Source organism: Gigantopelta aegis, chromosome 3 (genome assembly GCF_016097555.1).
Source record: "Gigantopelta aegis isolate Gae_Host chromosome 3, Gae_host_genome, whole genome shotgun sequence".
Classification (NCBI taxonomy): Eukaryota; Metazoa; Mollusca; class Gastropoda; order Neomphalida; family Peltospiridae; genus Gigantopelta; species Gigantopelta aegis.
The window spans coordinates 92,300,722-92,327,201 of NC_054701.1; the positions used below are offsets into that span (position 1 = coordinate 92,300,722).

The 26,480-nt window shown below is 39.3% G+C and overlaps 1 protein-coding gene across 2 annotated transcripts in view; it reads right to left on the reverse strand.

Annotated features, from left to right (window-relative positions):
- Positions 1–8,740: 8,740 nt before the first annotated feature.
- Positions 8,741–26,480, reverse strand: part of LOC121369349 (solute carrier family 13 member 5-like) — a 75,106-nt gene continuing 57,366 nt past the window's right edge. For both annotated transcript variants that reach the window (XM_041494353.1, XM_041494354.1), the window contains exons 9-15: positions 22,760–22,858; positions 20,409–20,513; positions 18,061–18,158; positions 16,818–16,933; positions 14,634–14,795; positions 12,261–12,398; positions 8,741–10,339 (exon numbers count right to left, since the gene is read on the reverse strand). In XM_041494353.1, coding sequence (XP_041350287.1) covers positions 10,199–10,339; positions 12,261–12,398; positions 14,634–14,795; positions 16,818–16,933; positions 18,061–18,158; positions 20,409–20,513; positions 22,760–22,858 — 859 coding nt within the window. In that variant the 3' untranslated portion in view covers positions 8,741–10,198. The remainder of the gene's footprint in view (positions 10,340–12,260; positions 12,399–14,633; positions 14,796–16,817; positions 16,934–18,060; positions 18,159–20,408; positions 20,514–22,759; positions 22,859–26,480) is intronic.

Below are 26,480 nucleotides of genomic sequence, written 5' to 3' on the forward strand. Positions count from 1 at the left end.
GTTTTTCGATATTAGTCATCTTATATTCTTTGTATGTTTAGATAGTCGATGAACCTAGCGTCTATGTAGAAAACACTTTAGATGGTGGGAATAGCAAATATCGGGGGTCGATGTTTGTTGATTTTCCGTCATTTTAATTTTGAGCCATTTTGAACCATGTTTTTGAATTCAGCATCCCCAAACGAGGTTACAAATCTATGTTGGACCAAATCTTAAAACAAATGCCGAACATGGGACCGGACTATGAGCATGTTTATTGCATGTTTCAATCTCACATATTTCAATTCAAGTGACATAACTCTTTTATTACAAGTTGGCTTAAGTGTTTTTTATGATTGCTTTTATTTGATTTGTTGTTTCTTGTTTCTTGGCTTGCGTTCAACTACCCTGTGACGATGTTGATGTTAAAAACCTGTGAGATATTTCTATATTCCCGATCTCCACAACAGACGCATTTGACAACCAATAAATAAGCAGGATGTCCTTGATAATCTTGAGTAAGTAAATAAAACAAAAATGATCACCCAGATGAATTTGAAATATATGCTTGGGCATATAGGCTACATTTATTTATTGACAAAAAAAACGAAAAAAGAAGGAATTTACATACATATATAAATAACAAAAAGTAACGCTGACGTATTTTACAGATGTCAAAACATGGCGGAACGTAACTAACAAATAAAACACTGAATGCCGAATAACACTATAAGTACATTTCTTTTGCACAAAATGATTTATGCTTCGCACCTCTACTTTCTTTCTCCAAACTGGCCACCCACCCTCCATTTCTGGGCCTTACGCAAATTTGCTTGGAGAGAAGAAAGCAGGACGTTTAAAAGCGATCTGGCAAACCCCACATTACCGGGTCCTTCCCAAGATTGCTCGATCTGTGGTGTATCCATTTTTAACATAACTAAATAACTGGTAATTGATAAACATTAACTGATACATAAATAGAAAAGCTAAAGTTTGACACGATTCACGCCTTTGAGAGCAAAAACAAACAGCGCTAACAATTATTACAAATGCTCTTTGAAGTTAACCAGCCTGTGTCTGTAATTAAGTATTACGTAGCGAGGCTCTCCACCACGGACGAACACCGACTCTCAAACATAGGATCATGTCGTTCCGCTTAGTCGGCAATCTATTATTCTGTAATTATCACCCTAATCCTCGACAGCCAAGACCACCCGAGATAGGCGCGCTTCGCTTGTTTGACATGATTGACAATACATTCGTGTCTGAAATACTATCGGCAACGACAGTTTGATAGGGTCCTGTCATGGACGGCGTGCGCTACAACAGCTTGCTCTGAATGTGCACGTAAAACCCTATGACATGACATGACACGACACAGTTTGATCAATCCACACGCGTCGAGTTTTAGAGGTGCATACTCTATTAAATCTTTATGACGGGACCAAAGAATTAGGTCGAGAGATCGAGGTTTCGAAGTTTGAGTTTTCGAAGGTCGTTATTACTAGTTTGTATAGCAACTCGGCCGGGACCGTCGCTTCAGATCGAGAGATCGAAGGTGGAGTTATATATATATATATATATATATATATATATATATAGGTGGAGTTATATATATATATATATATATATATATATATATTTATACACCTGGAAAAAATATATATGTATATATATTTATACACCTGGAAATTAATTAAGCACCACTCAATTTATATTGTCAGCAAATTATTATTATGGGTGGTAGCCAGGCAATATTAATACCGTAAAAAACATGTCCCTTTCCACACTCCATACTGTCGTTTCGTTGTCCTTGCCAGTCAAGAACCCGCAAAAATAGCACGTGCAGATAGCTACCCTCAAACGTGGGAAAACCAAACTTTTGTTCAATTACGTTTTATGCTTGTTTTCGGAAAATAATTTTCCTTTTGTGCTCAATAAGCATCTAATGGTTCGCCGAAAACTGTACATTACCACTAGGTGGCAGATTAATGGAATGAATAATACGGGATTATCATGCAGGGAAATTGGGCGTCAGTTGGGTCGGAATCATACTGTAATTAGTCGACTCATACAAAAACACCAACAAATCCATTCCCAGTCTGGAGCTCCACGCGGTAAGACGTGTTTGTTTCGCTTGTGCACACTGCACGTGCTTTCGTGTGCTCGTCTTGGGGGTCCTTCATTTCGTTGTTTTTGTCAGCGAAATGAAGTTTTCTACTGGGATGTATGCGGCCATTGGAACTGATTGAACGCTTCTCGTTTCGACAGCCTGCACCACCAGGTTGGATTCTTTTTTAGCGAGATTCCTTGCCTCCACGTCATTTCTCCGTCTGACTGTCGACTTAGGTTTTTTTTCGTGACTCGTATGACGGCCATTCTGCAGAACGCCACGGTTGTTCGCGTTTAGTCTCTACATGTCCGAGCCTGTCCTAGCAGCACTGGAAGATTGACCGCCCCACTCTAAGAAGAAATAGGAAGCGGGGTCGGCCCCTACTACTCTTTTTCTAGATTTTACCTTGCTTTATAGCGATACCATCTCGTATCCTCCGGAGTCGGGCCCGTCCGCACCACTATACCAACCCATGACGACTGGACTATACCCTAGTCTGATACTTTCTCTCGTTCAGACGGATCCGGCTTCTCAAGATCTGTATTTCAGCACAGCACCTCCAACGTCTATCGACTGTCAATCTAGGGGTTTTCTTGACGGGATGCAACCCATCTCGTCCCTTTAAGCTGTGCACCCAAACGGCCTTAACGAGGCCACTCGCGTGGACATATCGATCGGACTTTAAACTTTTAGATCTGCGTTCAAAATTTTATGTCGAAATTACTTCTTTTTTTTTTAATATTATTAAATAGTCCGATCCTCTCTTCTTTCTCTTATTTAATTTTGGACTGTCCTAAAATGCTCCAAATTATATAAATATTCGGCCGAGCAGTCAATTCTTTTTTATTTTTGGCTTGTAACCTTTTTCCTTTTTTTATTTATTCTATTAACTTTTTTACTAATTGCTATTTTCAAAATTCTGCCTATTTTCAACCTCCCCCCCCCCCCCCCCGCTACCCGCTCCATCCTGAGCCGGGCCACCGATCTTATCGGAGGTCGGACTCGGGATGGGCGTGTTCGAAACCCTAGTGGTATATGGGCACGTTAAACTAGTTATCATCACCAACAAATCAATGGCGTCAAGGACAGGAACCGTCCAGGACAACCTCGTAAAACATCTCCACAAGAAGACAGGGCCTTGTTAAGACTTGTTCGACGTTTCTCTTTTCGAGCAGCAAGATCTTGAGAGATAATTGGATTGCCAACAGGGTCATTCCAACGAGGACCGTAAGGAATCGGTTGAAGACCGCTGGGTACCGTCTCAGCAGGCCTATCAAACGTTCCCTTCTGACACCAGCACACAAAGCAGCACGTTTAGCACGGTGTCAGGTACGCCATAGATGGAATCTTGCATCCTGGAGAAAGGTTCATTGTTCCGATGAAAGCCGCTTTCTTCTGCACATGACTGATGGAAGAACTCGTGTTTGGAGGCAACCAAATACCGCCTATGCCGCCAACAACATCCAGGAAACCATTCCATTTGGCGGTGGTTCTGTGATGGTGTGGGAATGCGTTTCTCACGATTGCAAGTTGGATCTGGTCGCTGTTGAAGGCAATGTTAATGGGCCAAGATATCAGAGGGCCATCCTGGAAACCGTTGCCGTTCCTCACTTTGACAACCATGCTTTGGCCACGCGAAACCACTGTTTATGGATGAGAATGCTAGACCCCATCGAACGCTTGCAGTAATGGATTTCCTACAGCGAAATGCAATCACTACCATTCCTCGGCCGACACGAAGCCCCGACCTCAATTTGATTGAGAACTTGTGGGACATTCTTGGTCGAAGAGTACGTCAGAGAGATCCTCCAGTCCACAATTTAGCAGATTTGTCAGCAGCATTGCAACAGGAATGGCGGGCGATCCCACAACGTCAAATCCAACGTCTGGTCCAGGACATGAGAAGACGTATTGAAGCGGTCATCCGTGTCGGTGGGGGTTACACCAGATACTGAAGTTTTGAAGATTTTCTAATACTCTGGACCTTGTTCGAGCATGACAGCCACAAAACACTTCTGCAAATCATTACAAACTAGCGCCAGTCCCATAGTTAATTTACCGACATTTTCACCCACATTTCCCTTGTAACATTACACATTAAATTAGGATAAAATTATGTCTTAACTTTCGTGTGACCATGTGACATGCTACATCTCCACACAAAAAAATAGCAGTTTACAATGAATGGGTCAATTAACTAGTCACATGTCGCAAAATACTAAATTAGACTTATATATGCATATTCGTAAACTGTAGTCTCAGCTTCAGTGTGGTGCAATTTGTTTTAAAATACATTGATTTTTGACGGAGTTTGAGCAAAACATGTTCGGTGATATGTAGGATCATTATTTTGAAATAATGGCCGCCGAAGAGGTCCTGGATTTTGGTCACTGGTATCAAAACACCATAGCAACAATATACTTAAAATAAAGGTACACTCTCAAGTTTTGCACACATTAAGTTTAAATCATACACTATATGAACAAAAAGGTTTTGTAGGTTCAGGGTGGTTGAATACAATAAAATAAAATAATTTAATACATAGTAAATCTTTTTACTGAAAACCATTTTGCAAAATTATGAGCCATATAAGCACCAAATTATAAATTAAGCATGAAAATCCAGTAGATGGTAAATTTCTGAAATAAGTCAAACACAATATACAGAGTGAAACCATTATTATTATAACTTTTAGATTTTTAACATTCTGATTCCAGAGATAATCCATGGAAGGTTGTGTGTGAGGGGTTTCTTTTTAGGTATTGTTTTTTTTTACTTGAAATAAATAACGTCATTTTCCTAAAGTCGCATCCTGGGTAACTCAGGAACAAATTTTGGTTTCGAAATCCGACCCCGTCATCGTGATCGTCCACATCCCAGGAATAATCGGAAATTACATTTGTCCACTCATTAACCGAATTCGATCCACTTAAATTTAGATTATTCAGCTCACTGAAAGCTCTCGCAAGAAGAGCGTCTAATTTACTCACTTTAAAATCATCAAAAATTAAATAACTGATTGAAATGTTACATAAATTCACATAAAATAATTGCTCTTCAAATAAAAACCGTAGGCACAGCCATCTTTTTTTTTCTTCTTTTGTGTTTTCCTTCGGCGAACCACTGTAAGCTTGAATGCTTCGATTACCCAGAAAGCCGCAGTGACCTTGTGAGTGACCAATCAAAGGTAGCATATCAATTAGCTAAGATGTCTGCCTAGTAACAAACTGGTTTGTGTATGGTCAGTTTTCGATTCCTATTGGCTAACAGCTAAGTCATACCAATGCGTCACTGAAAGGATGGTGTAGAGGAATTATTTTGGCGCAATTTGATACCAAATATGAAGCTATTCACCAAATGGCTACCGCGATTTAGTGGTGAAAATGAACAAACAGCCTAATTCGGACCATTGTTTCGACTCTGAATAATAACCCAAACTACAAATCATAATGTAACAGAAAAATCAACCTCCACTGAGGGGATTCGAACCACGGACTCGTCAGTGCGAGGGTCAAGTGCTCTACCAACTGAGGTAATAGGGTCATTCCCACTAGCTACTGCCAGTAGGAGCACTTTATACCAATACTACTACAAACTCCTCCCTCAAGTGAAGCTACGCCCCGGAGCTGTGGGCCACGGGCAGTTGAACTGCTACGGGTTCTGACTGAGTTATAATTGTATTCTTGTATTAAGAACACACCCAGTCCCTACGTCGGCTTCAAATGTAACATAAAAATTAACCTCCACTGAGGGGATTCGAACCACGGACTAATGCGAGCGTCCAGCGCTCTACCAACTGAGCTAATAGGGAAATTCACACTAGCTACTGCCAGTAGGAGCACTTTATACCAACACACCTACAATAATAAAAATTATTTAGACGTTATTAAATTAAATGAGGGTAGTTTGAAATGATAACTTAAACATGTAGGTACGGTTTTCTGTCAAAATTGCAATTTTCACCAGGTAGTGTATTTTTTCACTAATTGCCTCATTACGCAAAATTGGCAATTGCGACATGCGACTGATTTCGCCAGAGCGGGTCACACACACACACACACACACACACACACACACATATATATGATCCCCCATTTAACGGCAAGTAAATCGTCAGTTATACGGTAGTGTTTAACGAATTGTTTTATAGATGTTGTTTTTGATTACTTTGCTACTACAATAGCAATATATGCAACTCTTTACCACATTCATTATTCAAAGTCATCAAAACTTAACGCCGCATTGCTCTTGAGCTTGGCGTGACCAGCCAATTGATCAGGTCGGGCCTCCCTGACAATCCGTCTATTTGAACTTTGGTCCAAAGTGGTGTGTTGTCAGAAGTCATACCCTCAGATATGCCCCCACTCAATCATGCGGATCCCATCATCCACTTTTACGGGTCGCACATCACGGCAAACAAGGTGCACCAAAAGAGAAGTTATACTGTATTAGCCATTCTCAGAGAAAATGTTACACCCCTGTACCACGATGAGGTTACAGTACGCGCAGGGGCACATTTAACCGCTGCAGGCATAACATGATCAGCTAACAGTTGTGATGCCAAAGCCTGTAGTCAAGCACTGATTATAACGTCAAAACGTATCTAGGGGAAGAAATGTTGTTTTTCTTTCCCAATGGAAAGATCATTTTTCTTTTCCCACTTCTCTGTGCTAATTATCTGGTACATAAAGGTCGACTTATATTCAATATGTTAACCATGAATTTCATATCATTCACTACTTAACTGTTTCCCACTTCTCTGTGCTAATTATCTGGTACATAAAGGTCGACTTATATTCAATATGTTAACCATGAATTTCATATCATTCACTACTTAACTGTTTCCCACTTCTCTGTGCTAATTATCTGGTACATAAAGGTCGACTTATATTCAATATGTTAACCATGAATTTCATATCATTCACTACTTAACTGTTTCCCACTTCTCTGTGCTAATTATCTGGTACATAAAGGTCGACTTATATTCAATATGTTAACCATGAATTTCATATCATTCACTACTTAACTGTTTCCCACTTCTCTCTGCTAATTATCTGGTACATAAAGGTCGACTTATATTCAATATGTTAACCATGAATTTCATATCATTCACTACTTAACTGTTTCCCACTTCTCTGTGCTAATTATCTGGTACATAAAGGTCGACTTATATTCAATATGTTAACCATGAATTTCATATCATTCACTACTTAACTGTTTCCCACTTCTCTGTGCTAATTATCTGGTACATAAAGGTCGACTTATATTCAATATGTTAACCATGAATTTCATATCATTCACTACTTAACTGTTTCCCACTTCTCTCTGCTAATTATCTGGTACATAAAGGTCGACTTATATTCAATATGTTAACCATGAATTTCATATCATTCACTACTTAACTGTTTCCCACTTCTCTGTGCTAATTATCTGGTACATAAAGGTCGACTTATATTCAATATGTTAACCATGAATTTCATATCATTCACTACTTAACTGTTTCCCACTTCTCTGTGCTAATTATCTGGTACATAAAGGTCGACTTATATTCAATATGTTAACCATGAATTTCATATCATTCACTACTTAACTGTTTCCCACTTCTCTGTGCTAATTATCTGGTACATAAAGGTCGACTTATATTCAATATGTTAACCATGAATTTCATATCATTCACTACTTAACTGTTTCCCACTTCTCTGTGCTAATTATCTGGTACATAAAGGTCGACTTATATTCAATATGTTAACCATGAATTTCATATCATTCACTACTTAACTGTTTCCCACTTCTCTCTGCTAATTATCTGGTACATAAAGGTCGACTTATATTCAATATGTTAACCATGAATTTCATATCATTCACTACTTAACTGTTTCCCACTTCTCTGTGCTAATTATCTGGTACATAAAGGTCGACTTATATTCAATATGTTAACCATGAATTTCATATCATTCACTACTTAACTGTTTCCCACTTCTCTGTGCTAATTATCTGGTACATAAAGGTCGACTTATATTCAATATGTTAACCATGAATTTCATATCATTCACTACTTAACTGTTTCCCACTTCTCTGTGCTAATTATCTGGTACATAAAGGTCGACTTATATTCAATATGTTAACCATGAATTTCATATCATTCACTACTTAACTGTTTCCCACTTCTCTGTGCTAATTATCTGGTACATAAAGGTCGACTTATATTCAATATGTTAACCATGAATTTCATATCATTCACTACTTAACTGTTTCCCACTTCTCTGTGCTAATTATCTGGTACATAAAGGTCGACTTATATTCAATATGTTAACCATGAATTTCATATCATTCACTACTTAACTGTTTCCCACTTCTCTGTGCTAATTATCTGGTACATAAAGGTCGACTTATATTCAATATGTTAACCATGAATTTCATATCATTCACTACTTAACTGTTTCCAAGGACCTAGCTGGGGACTTTCAGGTGGTACACAGACTTTTTCGGCGATGGAATAAAACCATAGACATACACGCATTTACGTCATATATTGTAATTGAAAAAATATATATATTTCTAATCTCAGGTGGTACACAGCTGCGTTCCTGGAAGCTAGGCCCCTGGTTTCCATCTATAAAAGAAAAACAAAAATATCTACGCAACAAATGTCAGTAAAGAAGTTTTTATTTAAGAGTGGCGTGTTCACTATCTATCTATCTATATTTTCATGCAGTATGGTTTGACTTCTTTTAGCTCAGTTTTAAAATTACCCTGATGAAGCCTGAACAGGCGAAAATTTGAATTAAAGTGGGATATATGACTTTTAAAGGAGGCTTCTGACTTTTTCTTTATATAAAATATATTATCTCAAGCCCCTTGCTACTTTACAGGAGAGGTGCCAGCAACACAGAAGGATTTTCTATTAGTATATAAAGAAATCTATATAAAAAATAACCCTGGTTCAACGTATTTAGTATGCATCTTCTAATAAAATGAAATAGAGATATTTGATATACATATTACAATTCTTAATACATTAACGTCACTTTTAAAATATATAAAACAGTAACCATAAGAGCATTGTAAAACAGCAATGGCTAGCTTGATGTGTAACAATAACATTTTACAAAATTATATAACTGTCGTAAAATAGACCAGTCAATAAAATAACAAAATATGATAAACATTGTATAAAATACAGCTATAATTTGTATGATATGCAAAGTAACTAAGTCAAGTCAAATTAACAAACATGGTTCAACATCACACTTATAGGCATCGAGATGAGAATAGTATCTGGTAACCCATGTACAGGTTACCGTAAATTACAGGCCTGTAACCCATAGGTTACAATACATTTATGAAGTGTAGTTTCCATTTATCATCTACCATGAAAACACTGATACTTTTTATTAATGTCACTGTTCTCGTTGTAATATTTGCGAATGTAATTTATATTCAAACAGTACAAAACTGATAAAACTTTAGGTGGTGGTGTTATTGTCCAAACAATTTCGTTGCTTGACATGTGGTAACGTTCTGGTAACGGGGTCTACCGTAACCTGCACGGCGATTGTCGACATATTTCGATGCCTGAGTATAGGTGGAAGACGAACATAATTTGTTTTACTAACATTGTGCATTAAGACGGTGATATGGTCAAAAACGTCTTAGTGTTTGAACAACAGTCATCTATATCCCATCCAATATTCGACTAAAGGTGATTTTGTCAATGTGGATAGACGTAAAATTAAAATTAAAATTCTTTTCAAAATAACAAAATGGTTCACATTTCATGTGAATTTTTTTCTTCTAAAAGCATTGGTCAAGCTATAAATACAACAGCAATACCTACCCATATTGAAGAATGTAAGAATATCGCGTGCATTTTGGAGGGTGAAATATTTTCGAACTAATCGGGGAAATTTACTTTATTTCATTCTCCATCAGACAAACTGAAATTATTGACAAACAAAAACTATACGTTTAGTAGAAGCTGTACGGGTATAATGCACATTGTACAAAAGTTCAGTTGTGTGGTCTGATGACCTTTGACCTGTGACATGAAGATGCGAGTAGTCTTTCAACCACTCACTGTGACCGGCACACACGTCACGGGTGTTGTTAACCTGGTGTCGTAGTGGTAATATTATAGTTAAATCCGTCTGGAAGAGTATCAAAGTGGAAGTAGGCGTTGCCCCAAGATGCAGTGGCACCAATAAGAATTGGAACTGTGATAACATTCATCCAAAATCCACAGAGTGCCTGAAAATGTAAACAGAGTTATCAACATAAGCAAACAAATCTACAAATCTGTCTTCTCTGATCTTAAGGGCTAAAACATATGTGATTGACTAAAGGCGTGCCGTCCAATTGGTACTACATGCAATTAGTGCAGTTATATGCTAGGCTACTCTTTGTTACCACAAATTAGTACAAGCAAATGCTAATCCACCATTTAGTACAACCATATGCTAATCCTTGGTTACCACCATATAGTGCAATCCTATGCCGATGTATTATGACCCCCCCCCCCCCCCCTCCCCGGCAACAAATTAACAAACTCTGTGGGTTTTCAAGTGTCAAAATAACTATATGTTTGGCACCACATGCACGTAAGAACCTGCAAATGTGGTGGCTTTAAAATTTTATTTCAAGATTAAACTAATATGTCGAAATAACCATATGCTAGAAATGAAATGACCGTAGTTTTAAAATTATGTCGAGCTGTCATTAAACTTTCCTTTCATGGCAAACATACAGACGGTGGATAATAACTCGTAAAGATGTGACAATGCGAACATGTGTTTTCATCTCCAGACTTGACAAGACTAGCACGTCTAACTGTTTGTTACCCACCTGGGTGTGTATGTATTTTCACCTCCTGACTTGACAAGACTAGCACGTCTAACTGTTTGTTACCCACCCGGGTGTGTATGTATTTTCACCTCCAGACTTGACAAGACTAGCGCATCTTACTGTTTGTTACCCACCTGGGTGTGTATGTATTTTCACCTCCTGACTTGACAAGACTAGCGCATCTTACTGTTTGTTACCCACCTGGGTGTGTATGTATTTTCACCTCCTGACTTGACAAGACTAGCGCATCTTACTGTTTGTTACCCACCTGGGTGTGTATGTATTTTCACCTCTTGACTTGATAAGACTAGCGCATCTTACTGTTTGTTACCCACCCGGGTGTGTATGTATTTTCACCTCCAGACTTGACAAGACTAGCGCTTCCTACCGTTATAGCCTACTATTTCTGCAATCAAGTCTTAGAACTCCGACTGGTCTATATAGAAAACACTATAGTATTCCTGAAAATAAGTCTTACCATATCTACAACTCTGTCTTGTCCATACGAAAACGCTATAGTATTCCTGGAAATAAGTATTACTATGTCTATAAATGACTTGTCCATAAGAAAACACTATAGTATTCCTGGAAATAAGTCTTACCATATCTACAACTCTGTCTTGTCCATACGAAAACTATAGTATTCCTGGAAATAAGTCTTACCATGTCTATACCTCTGACGTGTCCATACAAAAACACTATAGCATTCCTGGAAATAAGTATTACCATGTCTATAAATGACTTGTCCATAAGAAAACACTATAGTATTCCTGGAAATAAGTCTTACCATATCTACAACTCTGTCTTGTCCATACGAAAACACTATAGTATTCCTGGAAATAAGTCTTACCATGTCTATAACTCTGACTTGTCCATACGAAAACACTATAGTATTCCTGGAAATAAGTCTTACCATATCTATAACTCTGTCTTGTCCATACGAAAACACTATAGTATTCCTGGAAAAAAGTCTTACCATGTCTACAACTCTATCTACAACTCTGTCTTGTCCATACGAAAAGACTATAGTATTCCTGGAAATAAGTCTTACCATGTCTACAACTCTGACTTGTTCATACGAAAACACTATAGTATTCCTGGAAATAAGTCTTACCATATATACAACTCTGTCTTGTCCATACGAAAACACTATAGTATTCCTGGAAATAAGTCTTACCATGTCTACAACTCTATCTACAACTCTGTCTTGTCCATACGAAAACACTATAGTATTCCTGGAAATAAGTCTTACCATGTCTACAACTCTATCTACAACTCTGTCTTGTCCATACGAAAACACTATAGTATTCCTGGAAATAAGTCTTACCATGTCTATAACTCTGACTTGTCCATACGAAAACACTATTGCATTCGGTGGCGTAGCTGCTGGTAGCATGAAAGCGAAAGACGTTGTTAGTGCCGTCGGAAACATGAAGAACAATGGATTCACATTCAGAGCCTTCGCCTGAAAAAATAAACACTTCAATTTATTATTCTTATTATTATTATCACTACTACAAACTACGTCACCACAAGAGAGTACAGCGCTGGTTCGTTTTGCCTGAGGCGTCGGGTTTCTTCGTGTAGCGTTGGTACTGATTAACAACATGTAAGTTTAACATCATGACTGGACTCGAGAATAATCAAACTAAAGTTCTGTGACATGGAACGCATACAACAGAATTTACTTCAAAGTTATTTATTTCTGGGCCGATTGTTTTCTAAATTGTACACAAAAATAGTTGGGTGTTTTTGTGGGGGGTTTTCAAAACACTTTTACGTTTCTTCTTAAGTGAAATCAAACTGAAATCATTTACAAAACACATTTTTGTAGGAGGATGGGACAGACTATAGACATCCTTGCTTGAAATATTATTCCATGAACATCTGTGTGACCCTTTAGAGTTCCGTCTGTTTACGGAAGCTGCAGAAAGGTTTTTGGCGCGCTATAAAGTGGCAGTCCAGGAACGAAAACACAACATTTCTTCCCCTAGATACGTTTTGATGTCATAATCACTGGTTAGAACTGCTAGTAATTTTAGCAGGCGATGATTCAGGCGAGGGTCCAAGCTCTCCCCCCTCCTATTTTTGGTCAAACAATATATATTACAGAAACTCTATTTAAAAAATCCTAGAACAGCGCCTGTTTAGTGCGTGTAAGAACAGTTTCCATGGTGGCAGTCATGTCAACAAGTAACTGACGTCATCAGCGATACATACGTCACCACTATGATGAAACGCTGTCTCTTGTTCTCAATAGGGTCTCCACGAATACTCGGGTACTCGGGCACAGGCTTCGAGTACCCGTAAAAGGTGGAATACAACTTTCAACTATAATATATTGGACAATGTAGGACAATAATTTCAGCAGTAGATAATCAACGATGTAACTTACACAATAATTATATGACCATTCGCTAGTTTCTCCTTTTAAACTGGCCGTCCATCCGTCACAACACTGAACATATCAACTGGTTTCTAAATGCAATACAATGGCATGATTTGGCATCCACGTTCAGCGCTGGAATTAAATTGGGGGTGGGGGGGGGGGGTGGAGGGTGGGGGTGTGTGGAGGGTGGGGGTTAAGGGTGGCAAGGGGGGGGGGCATATATTTTCTTTATAATAGTGTAAAAGTGTAAATATAAAAGTGTGCCCCCCCCCCCCCCCCCCACACACTTTTTGGCACCTTCCTACGCTAGTGTTATGCATGGGTTTCGAAATCGATTTAAGTTCATACAGTTTTTCTCACACATGTTTGAACATTTATGTAACTTCGTAGTTTATGAACAATAACAGTTCACTCGAACACACATCACAGAAACAACTGTATGCACCAGTACACAAAGAAAGTACGCGAATTATGTACACAAATGTTCGAAAGTAAATTATTAAAATACTCAAATCCGTGAAAACATTAAACGCAGACGACAGCTCAACTTACCCCAAGGGACGCAACTCGCATACACCTTTGGCATATTTGCCGTATATAACCATACAGTTATAATTGACAATGTTTAATAAATATAATATCCAACTCGCTACTCGGCAATATCGTTTATCTTGTACTCGTCAATTGATGTTGTCCTACTTTCGCCATAGGTCCGGGAAGGACACCAGCAATTCACTCGTGCAACAAACAGTATTGCCGAGTAGCGAGTTGAGTATTCTCCTAGTATCGTGGTCAACATCGCCTCTCCCCGTGTAGACAAATCACCTCACAGATAGTCTTCACGATTCTAGCATGACGTCTTTTGGAATCAGTCTTGTACAGAGGTATGTTACTAAATACGCTAATGGAAGATTCATAATCGTCATGTAATCGTTACAGCTTCTTTTAAAACATTGGTACTGTTTTGGTATATTACTAGCGGGTAGACTAAAGGCGACGCCACACGGTACGAGAATAGCTGATTGTTTGTCTTGTCACAATTGGCTATTCTCGTACCTTTATCATACAAGGCACTCGTATAGTGTGGCGTCGCCTTTAGATATATCATCGTTCATTTTCTCAGAGAAGAAGACTTTACTTTTAAGGTCACGGTCATAGTGTTTAACGTGACCGTTCAGAACGAGCTGCTGTAGCGCACGCCTGTCGTGGGCGCAGGTGTCGGCTCTCGCCGGCTCCTCCATCCAGAACAGGACACTTATGAGGCCGAAGTACCTTTGAAAATGTCAAATGAAAATGAAAGTCACTACTGACCAGCTCGGCGAGGATGGGCATCATTAGCGTGGCGATGGCGGTGTTGCTGGTCACCTCGGTGAAGAACGTGATGATGTAGCAGATAATGAGCAGCATCAGCCACGGGTTGAGGTCCTTGAACACCAGCAGAAACGTTCCCACCTCTTTAGACAGCCCTGTTTTCTGAAAGGAAAGGAGTGTTATTCGTTTAACGACACCTCAACGCATTTGATGAATAATGTTAGTTTCAGACTACCAACTGCTAGTACAAAGTTGGCTAACTTCTTGCTGTTACGACTTCTCGAATGTCCAGTTGCAAGTCTGAGCGCTCTTACAACTCGATTCTCGTCGTACAACCCTTTAATTGTTAACGTGAGCGCACCCGTCGTAAGTCGGCATAACATATGATTATTTCGACATTTGATAGAGGCAGAGAAAGAAAGGGAAACTTACTGCTGCAACACAAGTAATTCCTAACAATAAAGCAGCAAGACATCCTTTTATATGCACTTTCCAACAGACAGGACAGTACATACCACAGATTTTGATATACCAGTCGTTTAAGAAGAAAAGTACATTTGTTTTGTTTGACGACAGTACATTAATTACTGGTCATTTATCAAATTAACTAGACAAATATATGGTAATTCTAAAACAGTCTGTCTTCAGAGGAAGCCTGCCAATTAGCAGATAGGGATTTATTTTTTATTATATACATTTGTCATACCACGGTCTCTGATGTATTCAAGTCGTGGTGCACTAATTGTGATGGGGGAAAACCCAACGGATCCACCGAGATGGGTTGATCATACAATTCCGACGAACGTTCTGCGAACTGAGCTAGATATCCCCCCCCCCCCCCCCCCCCCCCCCCCCCCACCTCCAACTTCGAAGAACAGTTACATAAATAACGAAGACAAGTTGGGTTGGACTTTTCTATTAAAGCTTACACCGGTGAATTACTGTAGTTGAAAAGGTCACCTTCACACACAAATCAGATCCCATTCCAAATCGTATCTCTGTACACGAAATATCGAGTCAAATAATGTTTTGATAAAATATAGCTTTTTGTGTATACAATATTTAATATAAGAACATTTTCTCCAGAAGTTGTTATAACATTCAGATTACATATCGGAATATTATCGGTATAGACTATAGTCTTCACAAACAGACATAATGATAGACTAGAAGAAGGGTTCTTGTACAATTACAGGTATATAGGTAGCACTAAACCAAATAACTTCCGGCTGGGTCAAAGTTCCAGGTGCATCCAACTTTTGATAGATATGTTAACACCACAAGTTCTGTGATTAGTGATAAATGTGAGTGTGTTGGTTGTATAAAAAAACCATAAAGTTCCACCTGGGCAAAAAACGGACACAATGACAGAATAGAAGGTATTCATACATTTATACAGTATTCAGAAACGGATACAATGATGAATTAGATGAAGGGTTTTCATACATTTGTACAGTCTTCACAAACGGACACAATGATGGATTATATGGAACAGTTTTCGTGCATTTATACAGTCTTCACAAACAGATACAATGATATATAGACGTGTTCTCACCTTGTTATATATATTACATGTTATACAGGCCTACTATAGGCGTTCGAAAATGCTATGAACTGGGAGGGGACGCCTATCAATTAATTCGCTTTCATTGGGAGTAGGTGTAGGAGGGGCAAGTTATAGACTTGATGTTACCTGTATATAACAGCCACCTGTTCAATGCGGCCACTTTTATCAGGTCCCTTGAGAGGTCGTTATATACAGGTTCGACTGTATATACTCAGTCACAGTGTAGACCTAACATTCTCAGGTGCTGCTTCAAGGGTTGGGCTGCGTGTTTGCACCCCTCCCTAAAATCAAAGTGCCGCATGCATAACGGATGAAACTAAACTTCTTAGCATGGACGATGTAACATCTTGTTCTAATGGGCGTTTCTTGGGGAATACTGCCTGAATATGATACATGTTAGTGCACTTTGGAATACTGCAGGTGTCCTTTTTTAAAATTGCCCAAAACACCCTGTACCCATGAATCCCCCGTCCATGTACACACACACACACACACACACACACACACACACACACACACACAAACAAACGCATACACAAACACGCACACACACACACGCAATCACAAACAAAATGACTTTGTATACTATTTGTGACAATGATTTGAAATGACCTTACAGTGGCAGCCTTAGCTATCGCGAAGCCTCCTCCGAGCAGCAGATACAACGACCACGGCATCTTCTCGTGAATGTTCTTCCAGTTCAGAATAGGGACAAACTCACCATTCGTCGTGTCTGTGAGAAATAGTCATATTAATCATAGCATCATCACCACCACCACCATCATCATCATCACCACCACTACCACCGTCATCATCATCAACAACACTATTATTATCATCATTATCACCACAACCACCACCATCATTATCACCACAACCACCACTACCATCATTATCACCACAACCACCACCACCATCATTATCACCACAACCACCACCACATCATTATCACCACCACCACAAGTATCATCATCATCACTACCACCAGCACCACAATCATCATCATCTTCATCTTCATCATCACCACCACCAGCACCACAATCATCATCTTCACCACCACCAGCACCACAATCATCATCATCTTCATCATCACCACCACCAGCACCACACTCATCATCTTCACCACCACCAGCACCACAATCATCATCTTCATCATCACCACCACCAGCACCACAATCATCATCTTCACCACCACCAGCACCACAATCATCATCATCATCATCATCACTACCACCAGCACCACAATCATCATCATCTTCATCACTACCACCAGCACCACAATCATCATCTTCACCACCACCAGCACCACAATCATCATCATCTTCATCACTACCACCAGCACCACAATCATCATCTTCATCATCACCACCAGCACCACAATCATCATCTTCATCATCACCACCACCAGCACAACAACAATCATCATCATCTTCATCACTACCACCACAGTCATCATCTTCATCACTACCACCAGCACCACAACCATCATCATCATCATCTTCATCATCACTACCACCAGCACCACAATCATTATCATCTTCATCATCACCACCACCAGCACCACAATCATCATCACTACCACCAGCACCACAATCATCATCATCACCACCAGCACCACAACCATCATCACCATCATCATCACTACCACCAGCACCACAATCATTATACATGGTAGCAGTCATGATCGTCAAAACATGCTTTGTGCAAAATAAGATATTTAATTCAGATCCGTGTTTACACATTGGACCAATTACAACGAGACTACTCATTAGTGGTTATACCTCATTTTGTCTAATGAGAGCAGACCTGTTAGAAAGCTAAGAAATATATCAAGGACTAATCATCAAGGACTAAGCTTACCGTCGTTTTTTCTGAAGCAGAAAACATTTGGCAGTGACGATGGAAGAATGAACAGCAAAAAACCAATAAGGAGCGCCGGTGTCGAGTCTCTGACATATCTGTAATAGACGGATGATATTGGCATTGTCTGATAAAGAACACTTGTAACAGACGGATGATACTGACATGGTCTGATATTGACAACACCTGTCCTGACACAGATGATATTGACATGGTCTGATATAGACGACATCACCTGTAATAGACAGATGCTATTTGGCATCGTCTGCTATAGTCAAAACCTGTAATGACACAGATTAAATTGACATGGTCTGATAGAGACAGAAACTCTACTGACACAGATGATACTGACATGGTGTGATATAGAAAATACCTGCACTGACACAGATGATATTGACATGGTCTGATATAGACAACACCTGCACTGACACAGACGATACTGACATGGTGTGATATAGAAAACATCTGCACTGACACAGATGATATTGACATGGTCTGATATAGACTGACACAGATGATATTGACATGGTCTGATATAGAAAACACCTGCACTGACACAGATGATATTGACATGGTCTGATATAGACAACACCTGCACTGACACAGATAATATTGAAATGGTCTGATATAGAAAACACCTGCACTGACACAGATGATATTGACATGGTTTGATATAGACAACAACTGCCCTTACATAGATATTGACATGGTCTGATATAGAGAACACCTGCACTGACACAGATATTGACATGGGATGATATAGTCAACACCTGCCCTTACACAGATGATATTGGCATGATCTGATATAGAGAACACCTTTACTGACACATATAATACAGACATGGTCTCATATAGACAACACCTGCACTGACACACAGATGGTATTGTCATGGTCTGATATAGACAGCACTTGTACAGATACATGATATTGTCATGGTCTAATATAGACAACACCTGCACTGACACACAGATGGTATTGTCATGGTCTGATATAGACAACACTTGTACAGATACATGATATTGTCATGGTCTAATATAGACAACACCTGCACCGACACACAGATGGTATTGTCATGGTCTGATATATACAACACTTGTACAGATACATGATATTGTCATGGTCTAATATAGACAACACCTGCACCGACACACAGATGGTATTGTCATGGTCTGATATAGACAACACTTGTACAGATACATGATATTGTCATGGTCTAATATAGACACCACCTGCACTGACACACAGATGGTATTGTCATGGTCTGATATAGACAACACCTGTACAGATACATGATATTGTCATGGTCTAATATAGACAACACCTGTACAGATACATGATATTGTCATGGTCTAATATAGACAACACCTGTACAGATACATGATATTGTCATGGTCTAATATAGACAACACCTGCACCGACACACAGATGGTATTGTCATGGTCTAATATAGACAACACTTGTACAGATACATGATATTGACATGATTTGATGTAGACAACACCTGCACCGACACACAGATGGTATTGTCATGGTCTGATATAGACAACACTTGTACTGATACATGATATTGACATGATTTGATATAGACAACACCTACATTGACATTAGTTGTTAATCTGAGGGCACCAGTTGTAAGTTGGAAGTTGGGGAAATTGCAACGCAACCATCAAGTTGGCCACCTTCGTTGACAGTCTGACCTAGGATTACTGACGACAATCGATTAGCAACTGGTCAGTCGTAGAATTCACGGGAGCAGACAGTTGGCCAACTTTGTGCTGGCAGTTGGTAGTCTAAGCCAAGCGTTAGGATAACCAGAAAGCATTGCATTGACAAACATTGATACCGGTATTCTAAACAAGGAAATGAATTTAATATCATTATATGTAATTTTAATCAATGAAAAGACTGTTAGTTGAGAGCATTTTAAAATCACAGACCCCAGTTGTAATGCGTAAAATTGTACACTAAGGTACATGTATGTTAATGTATCAAGCTGTAACACTTTTGGATAGAGTTAAAAAAGAGTGAAACAAAGAGTCTGTGACGTAAACACAGGGAAATCCTTCAAAATATACTATAACTCGACTCCATAACAGTTACTATTCAAACGCATGTGTGTTTTTAAAAATATGAAAGAAAAAACATTTTATGGTGTTAAAAACACCATGATGACCAGAAATACTTCGGCTATACGGAAATGGATAATATAAACAATAAAATATAAATAATGTTTGATTTCAGTGATCATAAACGGCTCTAATGGTGACTTTAAAATGACAGCAACCTCATCTTAGTCCATTTTAAGGAAAGTAAAAAAACCTGAAAACGGTGATAATAATAAAGGTACTTTGGTTTGAAAAGTATGCCCCATCCACCACTTCCTCCCAGATCTCGCGTGATCCAAAGGACAACAAGAATCGCGAACATCACCATGATGACGTATTGTGCAAATCTGAAACAGATACAAATACGTTTTATCACCAAATCACATTTCATCAAGGTAACTACAAAGACAATAAGAGCCAGAAGAAAGTGTTGTGGAGCTGTGGTGTTTGTGGGACGTGGGATGGAGTAAGAGGGGTGGGGGTGTTAATGGGAACACTGCGCATTTATGTGAACAGTAATGTTAGGAAAATTTGAAATTGTATTACTCTGGTTCACAAGCCTTGTACATGTGTGTGTGTGTGTGTGTGGGGGGGGGGGGGGGTCCTAATCGTGTGCAGGTCATAAAACAGTGCACGTGTGTGGGGGGGTCCTAATCGTGTGCAGGTCATAAAACAGTGCACGTGTGTGGGGGGGGGGGGTGTGGGGGGGGTCCTTATCGTGTGCAGGTCATAAAACAGTGCACGTGTGTGCGGGGTGTATGTGTGTATGGGGTCTAATCGTGTGCAGGTCATAAAACAGTGCACGTGTGTGGGGTGTGTGTGTGGGGGGGGGGGGGGTCCTAATCGTGTGCAGGTCATAAAACAGTGCACGTGTGTGGGGTGTGTGTGTGTGTGTGGGGGGTCCTAATCGTGTGCAGGTCATAAAACAGTGCACGTGTGTGGGGTGTGTGTGTGTGTGTGGGGGGGGGGGTCCTAATCGTGTGCAGGTCATAAAACAGTGCACTTGTGTGGGGTGTGTATGTGTGTATGGGGTCTAATCGTGTGCAGGTCATAAAACAGTGCACGTGTGTGGGGGTGTATGTGTGTGGGGTGTGTGGGTGGGTGTGGGGGGGGGGTGTGTGGAGACTAATCGTATGCAGATCATAAAACAGTGCACGTGCGTGTGGGGTATGTGTGTGGATGTGTAGGGGGGTGTATGTGTGGAGGTGTGGGGAGTCTAATCGTATGCAGATCATAAAACAGTGCACGTGCTTGTGGGGTATGTGTGTGGATGTGTAGGGTGTGTGTGTGTGTGGGGGGGGGGGGGTCTAATCGTGTGCAGGTCATAAAACTGCACGTGTGTGGGGTGGGTGTGGGTGCATGTGTGTGGGGGAGGTGTATGTGATGGGGGAGGTGTATGGGTGGGGTCTAATCATGTGCAGGTCATAAAACAGTGCACGTGTGTGTGGGGGGGGGGGGGGGGGTGTATGTGTGTAGGGGTGTGTAGGACATAACACAGTACACGTGTGTGGGGTGTGTATGTGTGTGGGGTGTGGGGGGGTGTATGTGTGTGGTGGTGTAGTGAGTCTAATCGTGTGCAGGTCATAAAATCATTGCATGAATGTCCAAAATATAACGTTCAATTCTTATAATTCCAAATGCATTAGTATTACCATTATATAAAACGATATTAAAAGACCCAATCGCTCATGTCTCTCTTTTGATTTGTTGAGCATCCTCTGCTATAACTTCTAATAGAAGCTTCGTTTTTGTGGCCTGTCATATACGTTATTATGTGTCTCAGTTCAAAACCGCAGTCGTTTAAAGCCTGAATTGTCACCTTCACTCACAGTGCAGACGAAATTGGGATAAAAATAGAAACGATAGAATCCTCGGGGATTCACTTGTTTACTGAAAAAGTGCAGTTTCATGTTCATGGAAGAATGAACGTTGGTTTTTTTTAGATCACGTGATAGCATTTTAACCAATCAAGACGCCTATTACAAAACAGTAATTATAAAATGGAATTATATTGCAATATACTTACGACATTCATTGTAAAGTAGTGTACGTGTGTCTCTGTAGTTGTTTACTTACGACACTGATCCCAAAACAATGTGTGTGTTTGGTTGTAATCCTATATTTACATTTGTTCTAAAGTCGTGTACGTGTCTCTCTGTAGTCCTATAATTACGATACTGGTCCTAAAGTCTTGTTTGTGTCTCTGTGGAGTCCTATACATACGACACTGGTCTTAAAGTCTTGTACGTATTTCCGTGTTGTCCTATAATTACGACACTGGTCCTAAAGTCGTGTACGTGTCTCGGAGTAAGTTGTTTACTTATAACACTGGCCTTAAAAGTCTTGTACGTGTCTCTGTGTAGTCCTATACTTACAACAGTGTTGAACACTGGTCCTAAAGTCTTGTACATGTCACTCGAGTCAGTTGTGTAGGCCTACTTATGACACTGGTCCTAAAGTCTTGTACGTATATCTGTGTAGTCCTATACTTACGACACTGGTCCTAAAGTCTTGTACCTGTATCCATGTAGTTCTATACTTATGACACTGGTCCTAAAATCGTGTACGTGCCTCTGTGTATTCCTATACTTACGACACTGATCCTAAAGCTCTGTATTGACGGAGGATGACTTTCCTCACACTTTTGGCAGCTGCCCCGTCCCCCTTCTTAGCGAAACACGAGCAGCATCCCCTAGAAATAAAACAAGCCTTCTCTCAAAGTACTTCTAAAGCACGAAACGTCCACTACCTTGCCCAACACATTTTTATATCTCCTTATATATTACTTTTAATGACAAAATGTAGACAATGCTATTAATATTTATGTGTTGCTGTTAAATATTAATCTTTTTTTTTTTAAATACAAATATGCTGAATAACAAAAACCCACGTCTAATTACAAACAGCTTGTATACAATAGCCCAGTTGCTAAAGCCCATATATCAATGGAATCGTCCATTGTAGATCAGATGATGGCCGTTTAGTATGTGTGAGGCGTTAAACCTTAACTCTACAATAAAGAAGCTATCTACAGTAACAAGACTCATATGCTTTGAACAGCATTCCTGATTTTCCACCACATGACCACATGCTCACCAGGGAGCGCATTTGCAGCATGGAAGAACAATGACTGCGGCCATTTATATACAATAGCCGGCACATTTTCTTTGTTGTATTTATTAAATGTATCAATGCACTTGTTGATCTTAAGCAATAATGCACATTTAATATTGTTGAATACGCCTACCAGGTGAAATAACTTGTTTGACCTTTCCTTTAATTAATAGAAATAACATGCAAAATATGACATTTTAAAATTGATGTTGACTCTCATACATTCGCGTTTAAGTCGAACAGTGTGTAGGAATTTATCTAAATAGATAATAAAATCAACTGTATAACGGTTGTAGACGAGCCACCACTTCGCTTAAAGGATCTGTCCTGTGTTTGTTGCAGTTGTTAAGATGTCGCCGACTCAGACACTTTTTAACGACTGTATATTACATATTAAATAAATGTTTCTGCATATAATACTGGTGGTTATATATTCTTATTGTCCTAGTGTTTGTCATAGGTCTAACTTCATTTTATTTTCTAACATATATTTTTTCGCACATACGAAATTATTTAAATACCAAATCCAATTTGGGCTACTTACATGTATCAACACTATTAGAAATATACAGATACTGATATCCCAAACAATAAAATAAATTTAAAATTTTAGTGTTAAAAAGATTGTAGGAAAGGTTTTCCAATACGTCAAACATAGGGCAGGGCGTTTAAAGTTCCCATTATATCCCCTGCCTTGGTGGTGCCATACTTGATACTGAGTCAGACAGTTACATTACGATTAAATGATAAACTTGAAGTGTCCAACTTCAGATCAATCACAACACAATTAAGAGCTATATATATATATATATATACAAACATCTTTAAAGTAAATACCAGGTACTTTATCTTAAATAGTTATTTACTGTTACACAAGTTTCTTCTAGGATATTACTATAATTTTCCGATTATGACAGGATAAAGACAAACAAAACTTTTAAAATGTATCAGGAGAGAGAGAGAGAGAGAGAGAGAGAGAGAGAGAGAGAGAGAGAGAGAGAGAGAGAGAGAGAGAGAGAGAGAGAGAGAGAGAGAACTTTTTCTTTTCTTTTGGTTACTTCATATTAGGCCTAAACAAATGTGTTTTTGGTCACCATGCTAAAAAACATAACAATAATCATATATGTGTGTGTGTGTGTGCGTGCGTATGTCTAAATATATATATATATATATATATATATATATATATCTATATATATCTATATATATATATATATATATATATATATATATATATATATATATATATATATATATATATATATATGTCGACAATTGTTTCATTATCCCTAATATCTAAGGGGTTAACCAGTTATTGATGAGCAGACTAAAGTAGTGTCGGAAACAGAATAAAACTGATTTTCGTTGATTATTTTTTTCATATTAAACTGACAAGTAAATATTTTGTAAATATCTATTTAATAATACTCTACCTAATTTAGCATTTACTTGTTTGGGCTCTCATTGATGTACAAGGTGGTGTTTACTCTTGAAATTAAAAGAAAGATGTCAGTAAACAGGTGATTTGTGCTCTTTATTGTTTTCCCCTCCCGACACTTATTTTATCTCAATCATATGGGCCGGGGGCGATACGTAGCCCAGTGATAAAACGTTCGCTTGATGCGCAGTCAGTCTAGGATCGATTTCCGTCGGTGGACCCAATGGGCTATTTCTCGTTCCAGCCAGTGCTCTACAACTGGTGTAACAAAGGCCGTGGTATGTACTATCCTGTCTGTGGAATGGTGCATATAAAAGATCCCTTGCTGCTAATCAAAAAGAGTAGCCCATGAAGTGGCGACAGCAGGTTTCCTCTCTCAATATTTGTGTGTCCGTAACCATATGTCTAAGGCCAAAAAAAAAAAATCATTTGTTTCCGGTCACCCGACCGACACTAAATTTTGCCACCTACCCTGAACCTTTTTTTTTCTGCTGGGGTGGGGTGCGGTGGGGGGAAGCACACAGAGAAGTTGTGGTCGCGGATCGACAAAGCAGACGACAGAAGTACTCAAGTAGGATAACTCTTACACGTCAGTGTGTGTTAAATGGAGGTTGAGGAGGGGGGGGGGGGGGGGGGGGGGCAGCGATGGTTTTTATACACCCCCACCCCACTTTTTGGCACCTTCTTACGCCGTGCCCTGGACCCAATCACTGGCGTTGTTAGAGACTGGACCCAGACTAGACATGCCTGGACGTTGAATGGATATATGAGCATAACTAATTTGTTTGAAATTGGAATCATTAACCAGTGTTCTACGTTGCGACAGAAATGGTCGCCAATGCGACCAAAACGTTGGCGTGGCGACTGATTGAATTTATTATCGTCATCATCTGGCGACTGACTCCAAAAACGTCTAAGTATTAAATTATTTGCCATGTGCGTTCAGAGTCCTAGCAGCGAAAACAAATAAAATTTGTTGACATCATTGTGCAGTCGGAACATTTCACTATTTACGAAGTTGTCCGATTGATCACTGTGAATTCCGTATTAATTGTCGGTACAATTCGGAACTCATCGTTGATTTTAGTAATTTGGCGAAAACAATCCAGATACTTACAACACATTCATAAATGATACAAAATGAGTAGTGTCGCACTGTGGCGAGTAACACTTTAAGCTTGGCTAGTAAATTTTGTTTGTCCACTAGCCAAAGAAGAGTAAGTTATAACACCGAGTGTAGAACACTGTTAATAACACGTGCTCTTATTAGGTACCACGGTAATTGGTGACACACGAGATCGCATGACAGTACGGTAACGTGTGTGGCGATTAAACGGCTTTTATGACAAACTGCTAAATACTGTAGGCCTATAGAGGAAAATATATCGTAATATCGTAACTCCAGTCATCTCATACATTGTAGGTTTATTTTCCAAAAACAACAACGTGCGATCTCAACAAAACAATCAAGGATTTCTCGATACCACATGCACAGACTACAAGTCATCGCGTTTTTCCGCATGCAAAGGTGAAGGTCATTTGAAGAAGACTGTATACAATTTTCGTTGTTGGCTACTGCTTAGGCCTAGTACCCAGAATTTGTTAATATACACGGGTGTAGCCTGTAGGAAGATACCAAAAAGTGGGGTGGGTGGGGTAATATATAAACCATCGATGCTGCTACAAAGTACCCCCTTCCCCGCTTCCTACGCCAGTGATGTAGATAGGCCTATCAACTGCTGAGCATGGGTAATAATTAAAT